Consider the following 11,168-nt stretch of genomic DNA (forward strand, 5'->3'; position numbering starts at 1 on the left):
AAACATCTGTAGTTAAGACATAAATATATAAACATCTGTAGTTAAGACATGAATATATAAACATCTGTAGTTAAGACAGGAATATATAAACATCTGTAGTTAAAACAAAATATAAAAACATCTGTAGTTAAGATATAAATATATAAACATCTGTAGTTAAGATATAAATATATAAACATCTGTAGTTAAAACAAAATATAAAAACATCTGTAGTTAAGACATAAATATATAAACATCTGTAGTTAAGATATAAATATAAAAATATCTGTAGTTAAGATATAAATATATAAACATCTGTAGTTAAAACATAAATATATAAACAGCTGTAGTTAAAACAAAATATAAAAACATCTGTAGTTAAAACAAAATATAAAAACATCTGTAGCTAAGATATAAATATATAAACATCTGTAGTTAAGATATAAATATAAAAACATCTGTAGTTAAGATATAAATATATAAACATCTGTAGTTAAAACATAAATATATAAACAGCTGTAGTTAAAACAAAATATAAAAACATCTGTAGTTAAGACATAAATATATTAACATCTGTAGTTAATATATAAACATCTGTAGTTAAGATATAAATATATAAACAGCTTTAGTTAAAACATAAATATATAAACAGCTGTAGTTAAAACAAAATATAAAAACATCTGTAGTTAAAATATAAATATATAAACATCTGTAGTTAAGACATAAATATATAAACATCTGTAGTTAATATATAAATATATAAACATCTGTAGTTAAGATATAAATATATAAACAGCTTTAGTTAAAACATAAATATATAAACAGCTGTAGTTAAAACAAAATATAAAAACATCTGTAGTTAAAACATAAATATATAAACATCTGTAGTTAAGACATAAATATATAAACATCTGTAGTTAAGATATAAATATATAAACAGCTTTAGTTAAAACATAAATATATAAACATCTGTAGTTAAGATATAAATATATAAACAGCTTTAATTAAAACATAAATATATAAACATCTGTAGTTAAGATATAAATATATAAACAGCTTTAATTAAAACATAAATATAAAAACATCTGTAGTTAAGATATAAATATATAAACATCTGTAGTTAAGATATAAATATATAAACAGCTTTAGTTAAAACATAAATATATAAACAGCTGTAGTTAAAACATAAATATATAAACAGCTGTAGTTAAAACATAAATATAAAAACATCTGTAGTTAAAATATAAATATATAAACATCTGTAGTTAAGATATAAATATATAAACATCTGTAGTTAAAACATAAATATAAAAACATCTGTAGTTAAAATATAAATATATAAACATCTGTAGTTGAGATATAAATATAAAAACATCTGTAGTTAAAACATAAATATAAAAACATCTGTAATTACGATATAAATATATAAACATCTGTAGTTAAGATATAAATATATAAACATCTGTAGTTAAGATATGAATATATAAACAGCTGTAGTTAAAACATAAATATAAAAACATCTGTAGTTAAGATATACATATATAAACATCTGTAGTTAAGATATAAATATAAAAACATCTGTAGTTAAGATATAAATATATAAACATCTGTAGTTAAGATACAAATATAAAAACATCTGGAGTTAAGATATAAATATATAAACATCTTTAGTTAAGATATAAATATAAAAACATCTGGAGTTAAGATATAAATATATAAACATCTGTAGTTAAGATATAAATATATTAACATATGTATTTAAGAAATGACTTTATAAACGTCTGTAGTTAAGATTAAATATATAAACATCTGTATTTAAGAAATGACTTTATAAATGTCTGTAGTTAAGATATAAATATTTAAAGATCTGTAGTTAAAACATAAATATATAAACATCTGTAGTTAAGACATACATATAAAAACATCTGTAGTTAAGATATAAATATATAAACATCTGTAGTTAAAACATAAATATATAAACAGCTGTAGTTAAAACATAAATATATAAACAGCTGTAGTTAAAACAAAATATAAAAACATCTGTAGTTAAGACATAAATATAAAAACATCTGTAGTTAAGATATAAATATATAAACATCTGTAGTTAAGATATAAATATATAAACAGTTTTAGTTAAAACATAAATATATAAACATCTGTAGTTAAAACATAAATATAAAAACATCTGTAGTTAAAATATAAATATATAAACATCTGTAGTTAAGATATGAATATAAAAACATCTGTAGTTAAAACATAAATATAAAAACATCTGTAATTAAGATATAAATATATAAACATCTGTAGTTAAGATATAAATATATAAACATCTGTAGTTAAAACATAAACATATAAACATCTGTAGTTAAAACATAAATATAAAAACATCTGTAGTTAAGATATAAATATATAAACATCTGTAGTTAAGATATAAATATAAAAACATCTGTAGTTAAAACATACATTTATAAATATCTGTAGTTAAGATATAAATATATAAACATCTGTAGTTAAGATATAAATATAAAAACATCTGTAATTAAGATATAAATATATAAACATCTGTAGTTAAGATATAAATATATAAACATCTGTAGTTAAGATATAAATATATAAACAGCTGTAGTTAAAACATAAATATAAAAACATCTGTAGTTAAGATATGAATATATAAACATCTGTAGTTAAGATATAAATATAAAAACATCTGTAGTTAAGATATAAATATATAAACATCTGTAGTTAAGATACAAATATAAAAAACATCTGGAGTTAAGATATACAGTAAATATATAAACATCTGTAGTTAAGATATAAATATAAAAACATCTGTAGTTAAGATATTAATATATAAACATCTGTAGTTAAGATATAAATATAAAAACATCTGTAGTTAAGATATAAATATATAAACATCTGTAGTTAAGATATAAATATAAAAACATCTGGAGTAAAGATATAACTATATAAAGATCTGTAGTTAAAACATACATATATAAACATCTGTAGTTAAGATTAAATATATTAACATCTGTAGTTAAGATATAAATATAAAAACATCTGGAGTTAAGATATAAATATATAAACAGCTGTAGTTAAAACATAAATATATAAAGATCTGTAGTTAAAACATAAATATATAAACAGCTGTAGTTAAAACATAAATATAAAAACATCTGTAGTTAAGATATAAATTTATAAACATCTGTAGTTAAGATATAAATATAAAAACATCTGGAGTTAAGATATAAATATATAAACATCTGTAGTTAAGATATAAATATAAAAACATCTGTAGTTAAGATATAAATATATAAACATCTGTAGTTAAGACATGAATATAAAAACATCTGGAGTTAAGATATAAATATATAAAGATCTGTAGTTAAGACATAAATACAAAAACATCTGTAGTTAAAACATAAATATATAAACATCTGTAGTTAAAACATAAATATATAAACAGCTGTAGTTAAAACAAAATATAAAAACATCTGTAGTTAAGACATAAATATATAAACATTTGTAGTTAAGACATGAATATAAAAACATCTGTAGTTAAGACATACATATATAAACATCCGTAGTTAAGACATGAATATAAAAACATCTGTAGTTAAGACATACATATAAAAACATCTGTAGTTAAGACATAAATATAAAAACATCTGTAGTTAAGACATACATATAAAAACATCTGTAGTTAAGACATAAATATAAAAACATCTGTAGTTAAGACATACATATAAAAACATCTGTAGTTAAGATATAAATATAAAAACATCTGGAGTTAAGACTTAAATATAAAAACATCTGTAGTTAAGATATAAATATAAAAACATCTGGAGTTAAGACATAAATATATAAACATCTGTAGTTAAAACATACATATAAAAACATCTGTAGTTAAGACATACATATATAAACATCTGTAGTTAAGATATAAATATAAAAACATCTGGAGTTAAGACATAAATATATAAACATCTGGAGTTAAGACATACATATAAAAACATCTGTAGTTAAGACATACATATATAAACATCTGTAGTTAAGATATAATTATAAAAACATCTGTAGTTAAGACATACATATAAAAACATCTGTAGTTAAGATATAAATATAAAAACATCTGGAGTTAAGACATAAATATATAAACATCTGTAGTTAAGACATACATATAAAAACATCTGTAGTTAAGACATACATATAAAAACATCTGGAGTTAAAACATATAAACCTTGTCATCGAGCTTCTTGGCGCAGAAAAACATCTCCACGTATCCATTGTTGCCTGAGATTTCCTCGGCGTTGACCTGCAGGAACGAAACATGAGGAAGTGATGAGACGTCAATCATTTGTAGACTTGTTTACACTCATGATTACTCGATACATAAGTTTCATGTTTTTTTCATTTCATAGAAATACAGACGTTATATTTGCAAATGACTTTTTTTAAAAGAACTCGGATGAAGAAGTCGTTGTTGTTAGAATCTTGTTGTGAAACTTTGTTATTATTGTTTATTTTTGGACAACATCACGAGTGAGAGCAGATGCTTCCACAGAAGTCAACTCTTGCTTCTCCCTGCGCGGCGTCTGCCCACGAGTTCGACATTCACTCAGTGTTCAACATTCACTCTCAGTGTTCAACATTCACTCTCAGTGTTCAACATTCACTCTCAGTGTTCAACATTCACTCTCAGTGTTCAATATTCACTCTCAGTGTTCGACATTCACTCTCAGTGTTCAACATTCACTCTCAGTGTTCAACATTCACTCTCAGTGTTCAACATTCACACTCAGTCTTCAACATTCACACTCAGTGTTCAACATTCACACTCAGTGTTCAACATTCACACTCAGTGTTCAACATTCACTCTCAGTGTTCAACATTCACTCTCAGTGTTCAACATTCACACTCAGTGTTCAACATTCACACTCAGTGTTCAACATTCACTCTCAGTGTTCAACATTCACTCTCAGTGTTCAACATTCACACTCACGAGTTCAACATTCACACTCAGTGTTCAACATTCACACTCAGTGTTCAACATTCACACTCACGAGTTCAACATTCACACTCAGTGTTCAACATTCACACTCAGTGTTCAACATTCACACTCACGAGTTCAACATTCACACTCAGTGTTCTTCACTGATAATCTGGAGCCAACGATGCAGGAAAACTGAAATCAGAGTTTTCAGGTTTTTACCGTGATGGTGGATTTTCCTGCGTATTTTCCATATTTCAGCAACAAAGGTTTCACCATCTTCTTCTGGGCCACGATCTGAAGAGAAAACACACTTCAATCTAGATGAAGAAGAAGAAGAAGATGACGAAGAAGAAGAAGACTTTTGACTTTAAAAAATACTTTATTTCAAGGGTTTTTTACAATATTTCCATATAAAGTCAATACTTCAGTCGAGCCAGTGTGTAAATTGTAGAAGGTTTTCTGTCATTTTAAAAATATGTCTATTTTCTCCCCATTTTCTAAAAACATCTCAGTGTTATTGTGAATCTGTGGAAGCAGAACTTGGTGGTCAGGAGTGTTGTTGTTGTCCCGGACCTCAGGGCTCAGGTGCAGGTCCAGGAAGAGGTTCTGCTGGGTCCGGCTCCATCCGTCCATGTAATAGTAGAGTTCCTTCTGGACCGTGATCATTTGGTTCGTCCAGTGATGTCCAGAGAACCTCACAGTATCCGCAGTAATGTGTCCACGAGTCAGAGATATTGTCCTGCTTCTGACCAGCGCCCCCGTCAGCCCAGGTAAAGTACTGCTTCTGACCAGCGCCCCCGTCAGCCCAGGTAAAGTACTGCTTCTGACCAGCGCCCCCGTCAGCCCAGGTAAAGTACTGCTTCTGACCAGCGCCCCCGTCAGCCCAGGTAAAGTACTGCTTCTGACCAGCGCCCCCGTCAGCCCAGGTAAAGTACTGCTTCTGATCAGCGCCCCCGTCAGCCCAGGTAAAGTACTGCTTCTGACCAGCGCCCCCGTCAGCCCAGGTAAAGTACTGCTTCTGACCAGCGCCCCCGTCAGCCCATGTAAAGTACTGCTTCTGACTAGCGCCCCCGTCAGCCCAGGTAAAGTACTGCTTCTGACCAGCGCCCCCGTCAGCCCAGGTAAAGTACTGCTTCTGACCAGCGCCCCCGTCAGCCCAGGAAAAGTACTGCTTCTGACCAGCGCCCCCGTCAGCCCAGGTAAAGTACTGCTTCTGACCAGCGCCCCCGTCCGCCCAGGTAAAGTACTGCTTCTGACCAGCGCCCCCGTCAGCCCAGGTAAAGTACTGCTTCTGACCAGCGCCCCCGTCAGCCCAGGTAAAGTACTGCTTCTGACCAGCGCCCCCGTCAGCCCAGGTAAAGTACTGCTTCTGACCAGCGCCCCCGTCAGCCCAGGTAAAGTACTGCTTCTGATCAGCGCCCCCGTCAGCCCAGGTAAAGTACTGCTTCTGACCAGCGCCCCCGTCAGCCCAGGTAAAGTACTGCTTCTGACCAGCGCCCCCGTCAGCCCATGTAAAGTACTGCTTCTGACTAGCGCCCCAGTCAGCCCAGGTAAAGTACTGCTTCTGACCAGCGCCCCCGTCAGCCCAGGTAAAGTACTGCTTCTGACCAGCGCCCCCGTCAGCCCAGGAAAAGTACTGCTTCTGACCAGCGCCCCCGTCAGCCCAGGTAAAGTACTGCTTCTGACCAGCGCCCCCGTCAGCCCAGGTAAAGTACTGCTTCTGACCAGCACCCCCGTCAGCCCAGGTAAAGTACTGCTTCTGACCAGCGCCCCCATCAGCCCAGGTAAAGTACTGCTTCTGACTAGCGCCCCCGTCAGCCCAGGTAAAGTACTGCTTCTGACCAGTGCCCCCATCAGCCCAGGTAAAGTACTGCTTCTGACCAGCGCCCCCGTCAGCCCAGGTAAAGTACTGCTTCTGACCAGCGCCCCCGTCAGCCCAGGTAAAGTACTGCTTCTGACCAGCGCCCCCATCAGCCCAGGTAAAGTACTGCTTCTGACTAGCGCCCCCGTCAGCCCAGGTAAAGTACTGCTTCTGACCAGCGCCCCCGTCAGCCCAGGAAAAGTACTGCTTCTGACCAGCGCCCCCGTCAGCCCAGGTAAAGTACTGCTTCTGACCAGCGCCCCCGTCAGCCCAGGTAAAGTACTGCTTCTGACCAGTGCCCCCATCAGCCCAGGAAAAGTACTGCTTCTGACCAGCGCCCCCGTCAGCCCAGGTAAAGTACTGCTTCTGACCAGCGCCCCCGTCAGCCCAGGTAAAGTACTGCTTCTGACCAGCGCCCCCATCAGCCCAGGTAAAGTACTGCTTCTGACTAGCGCCCCCGTCAGCCCAGGTAAAGTACTGCTTCTGACCAGCGCCCCCGTCAGCCCAGGAAAAGTACTGCTTCTGACCAGCGCCCCCGTCAGCCCAGGTAAAGTACTGCTTCTGACCAGCGCCCCCGTCAGCCCAGGTAAAGTACTGCTTCTGACCAGCGCCCCCGTCAGCCCAGGTAAAGTACTGCTTCTGACCAGCGCCCCCGTCAGCCCATGTAAAGTACTGCTTCTGACCAGCGCCCCCGTCAGCCCAGGTAAAGTACTGCTTCTGATCAGCGCCCCCGTCAGCCCAGGTAAAGTACTGCTTCTGACCAGCGCCCCCGTCAGCCCAGGTAAAGTACTGCTTCTGACCAGCGCCCCCGTCAGCCCATGTAAAGTACTGCTTCTGACCAGCGCCCCCGTCAGCCCATGTAAAGTACTGCTTCTGACCAGCGCCCCCGTCAGCCCATGTAAAGTACGGCTTCTGACCAGCGCCCCCGTCAGCCCATGTAAAGTACTGCTTCTGACCAGCGCATACCATGATTGTGGCTCCATTTAAAAACTTTAAAAACACATTTAAAAACTTTAAAAACACCTGATGAAAAGAAGGTTCATTGTTAAAGTTTAAAAGATTCAAATGTATTTCTAATGGGTATATACTAGCATTCCAGATGTATTTCTAATGGGTATATACTACATACAAACAAAGGTGTTGCTTGAACTTCCTCTCCAAGGCCATGTTGGTATATCCAGCACTTGTACTTTCCAGGCAGGCCAGACTTATCAATCTTATACAGCCAATCCTCAACTTCTTTTACGGTGCTGGAGATGCTGTTCTTGTCTGACAGGGAATCAGGTGACCCTCCATCAGGTGACTCTTCATCAGGTGACTCTCCATCAGGTGACTCTTCATCAGGTGACCCTCCATCAGGTGACTCTTCATCAGGTGACTCTCCATCAGGTGACTCTTCATCAGGTGACTCTCCATCAGGTGACCCTCCATCAGGTGACTCTCCATCAGGTGACTCTTCATCAGGTGACCCTCCATCATGTGACTCTTCATCAGGTGACCCTCCATCATGTGACTCTCCATCAGGTGACTCTTCATCAGGTGACTCTTCATCAGGTGACCCTCCATCAGGTGACTCTTCATCAGGTGACCCTCCATCATGTGACTCTCCATCAGGTGACCCTCCATCAGGTGACTCTTCATCAGGTGACCCTTCATCAGGTGACTCTTCATCAGGTGACCCTCCATCATGTGACCCTCCATCAGGTGACTCTTCATCAGGTGACTCTTCATCAGGTGACTCTTCATCAGGTGACTCTTCATCAGGTGACTCTCCATCAGGTGACTCTTCATCAGGTGACCCTCCATCAGGTGACTCTTCATCAGGTGACTCTCCATCAGGTGACTCTTCATCAGGTGACTCTTCATCAGGTGACTCTCCATCAGGTGACTCTTCATCAGGTGACTCTTCATCAGGTGACTCTCCATCAGGTGACTCTTCATCAGGTGACCCTCCATCAGGTGAATCTTCATCAGGTGACCCTCCATCAGGTGACTCTTCATCAGGTGACTCTTCATCAGGTGACCCTCCATCAGGTGACTCTTCATCAGGTGACTCTCCATCAGGTGACTCTTCATCAGGTGACTCTTCATCAGGTGACTCTCCATCAGGTGACTCTTCATCAGGTGACTCTTCATCAGGTGACTCTTCATCAGGTGACTCTTCATCAGGTGACTCTCCATCAGGTGACCCTTCATCAGGTGACTCTTCATCAGGTGACTCTTCATCAGGTGACTCTTCATCAGGTGACTCTCCATCAGGTGACTCTTCATCAGGTGACTCTCCATCAGGTGACCCTTCATCAGGTGACTCTTCATCAGGTAATAAAAGTTGTCCACCTTGACCAGGAACCTGATCCAGATCCTCCGTTTCTCAGGCTGCACCAGCGGAAGAAACTGCTCCAGGACCCATCACAACCTCCTCCACCAGACGTCCCACCAGGTCCAGTCTGGTCACGAACAACACATCCGTTCATCTGATGAACCTGATGTTGACCGACCTTCTCCCCCACCTCAGTGCTACTTCACACAGATCTTCATGTTCCTCAGCTCATGGTTCATGAAGGTTCTTCACACAGATCTTCATGTTCCTGAGCTCATAGTTCATGAAGGTTCTTCACACAGATCTTCATGTTCCTGAGCTCATGGTTCATGAAGGTTCTTCACAAAGATTTTCATGTTCCTGAGCTCATGGTTCATGAAGGTTCTTCACACGGATCTTCATGTTCCTCAGCTCATGGTTCATGAAGGTTCTTCACACAGATCTTCATGTTCCTGAGCTCATGGTTCATGAAGGTCCTTCACATAGATCTTCATGTTTTTGAGCTCATGGTTCATGAAGGTTCTTCACACAGATCTTCATATTCCTGAGCTCATGGTTCATAAAAGTTCTTCACACATATCTTCGTGTTCTTGAGCTCATGGTTCATTAAAAGTTCCTCACACAGATCTTCATGTTCCTCATCACCTGCCCGAGTGTGCACTCCACTCCACCCAGGAAGTCGTCGTCTCTGGTGCCGATGCTGTGAGTGCCGTGAATGTCGTAGACTTCCAGGCGTAACTTCTGCACCTCCTCGAAGTAGTAGTCCAGCGAGAAGACCTTGGCGAAGACCGGGTGAAGGTTGCACTTGATGACCTCCGTCCTGTCAAGCTGAGAGCACACACACACACACACACACACGCACACGCACAAAGGTGAGATGTTTTCCCGAGACCCTGACGTCGTGAGTGTATCACACATATCAACAGCTACACAACTACACTCCTGTATCCCACATATCAACAGCTACACAACTACACTCCTGTATCACACATATCAACAGCTACACAACTACACTCCTGTATCACACATATCAACAGCTACACAACTACACTCCTGTATCACACATATCAACAGCTACACAACTACACTCCTGTATCAGACATATCAACAGTTACACAACTACACTCCTGTATCACACATATCAACAGCTACACAACTACACTCCTGTATCACACATATCAACAGCTACACAACTACACTCCTGTATCACACATAGCAACAGCTACACAACTACACTCCTGTATCACACATATCAACAGCTACACAACTACACTCCTGTATCACACATATCAACAGCTACACAACTACACTCCTGTATCACACATATGAACAGCTACACAACTACATTCCTGTATCACACATATCAACAGCTACACAACTACACTCCTGTATCACACATATCAACAGCTACACAACTACACTCCTGTATCACACATATCAACAGTTACACAACTACACTCCTGTATCACACATATCAACAGCTACACAACTACACTCCTGTATCACACATATCAACAGCTACACAACTACACTCCTGTATCACACATATCAACAGCTACACAACTACACTCCTGTATCACACATATCAACAGCTACACAGCTTGAAGTGACACCAACACAGAGGGTCTCCAGACGAGGACCATCTGACCTGGTGACCTTTAGAAGGAGAAGTTAGGAGGAACGTTGAGTCTTTAGCGAAGGTGTGACTTGATCTGACCTTCATAGACGCCATCTTGAACATCACTCTGGCTGAGGAACACTCGTGTGATTTCAAGTCCAACCATCTTCAAAAAAGAGTCTCAAGGCGACCTTTGACCTCCCAGGTTCTAAGACTCACCTCCGCCCACTGACCCTCGACCTGCGTCATGACGACCACACACGGGTCAGACTTGTTGAGCGCGTCTCGGTCCAGAAGACTTTTACACGAGACTCGCAGCTCGACCTTCGACACACTGGTGACTGGAGACACCAGTGAGGGAGACGTGGCTTCATGGACCTGATTCATCATGACTGTG

At 38.1% G+C, this 11,168-nt stretch overlaps 1 protein-coding gene across 1 annotated transcript in view; it reads right to left on the minus strand.

Annotated features, from left to right (window-relative positions):
- cpne7 (copine VII) overlaps positions 1–11,168 on the minus strand; it is a 55,347-nt gene extending 44,179 nt beyond the window's left edge. Inside the window, exons 1-4 of the mRNA XM_087792847.1 lie at positions 10,991–11,168; positions 9,799–9,981; positions 5,192–5,266; positions 4,220–4,294 (exon numbers count right to left, since the gene is read on the minus strand). Coding sequence (XP_087648973.1) covers positions 4,220–4,294; positions 5,192–5,266; positions 9,799–9,981; positions 10,991–11,161 — 504 coding nt within the window. The 5' untranslated portion in view covers positions 11,162–11,168. The remainder of the gene's footprint in view (positions 1–4,219; positions 4,295–5,191; positions 5,267–9,798; positions 9,982–10,990) is intronic.

This window comes from Callionymus lyra, chromosome 6, assembly GCF_982586985.1.
Source record: "Callionymus lyra chromosome 6, fCalLyr1.hap1.1, whole genome shotgun sequence".
NCBI classification, from domain to species: domain Eukaryota; kingdom Metazoa; phylum Chordata; class Actinopteri; order Syngnathiformes; family Callionymidae; genus Callionymus; species Callionymus lyra.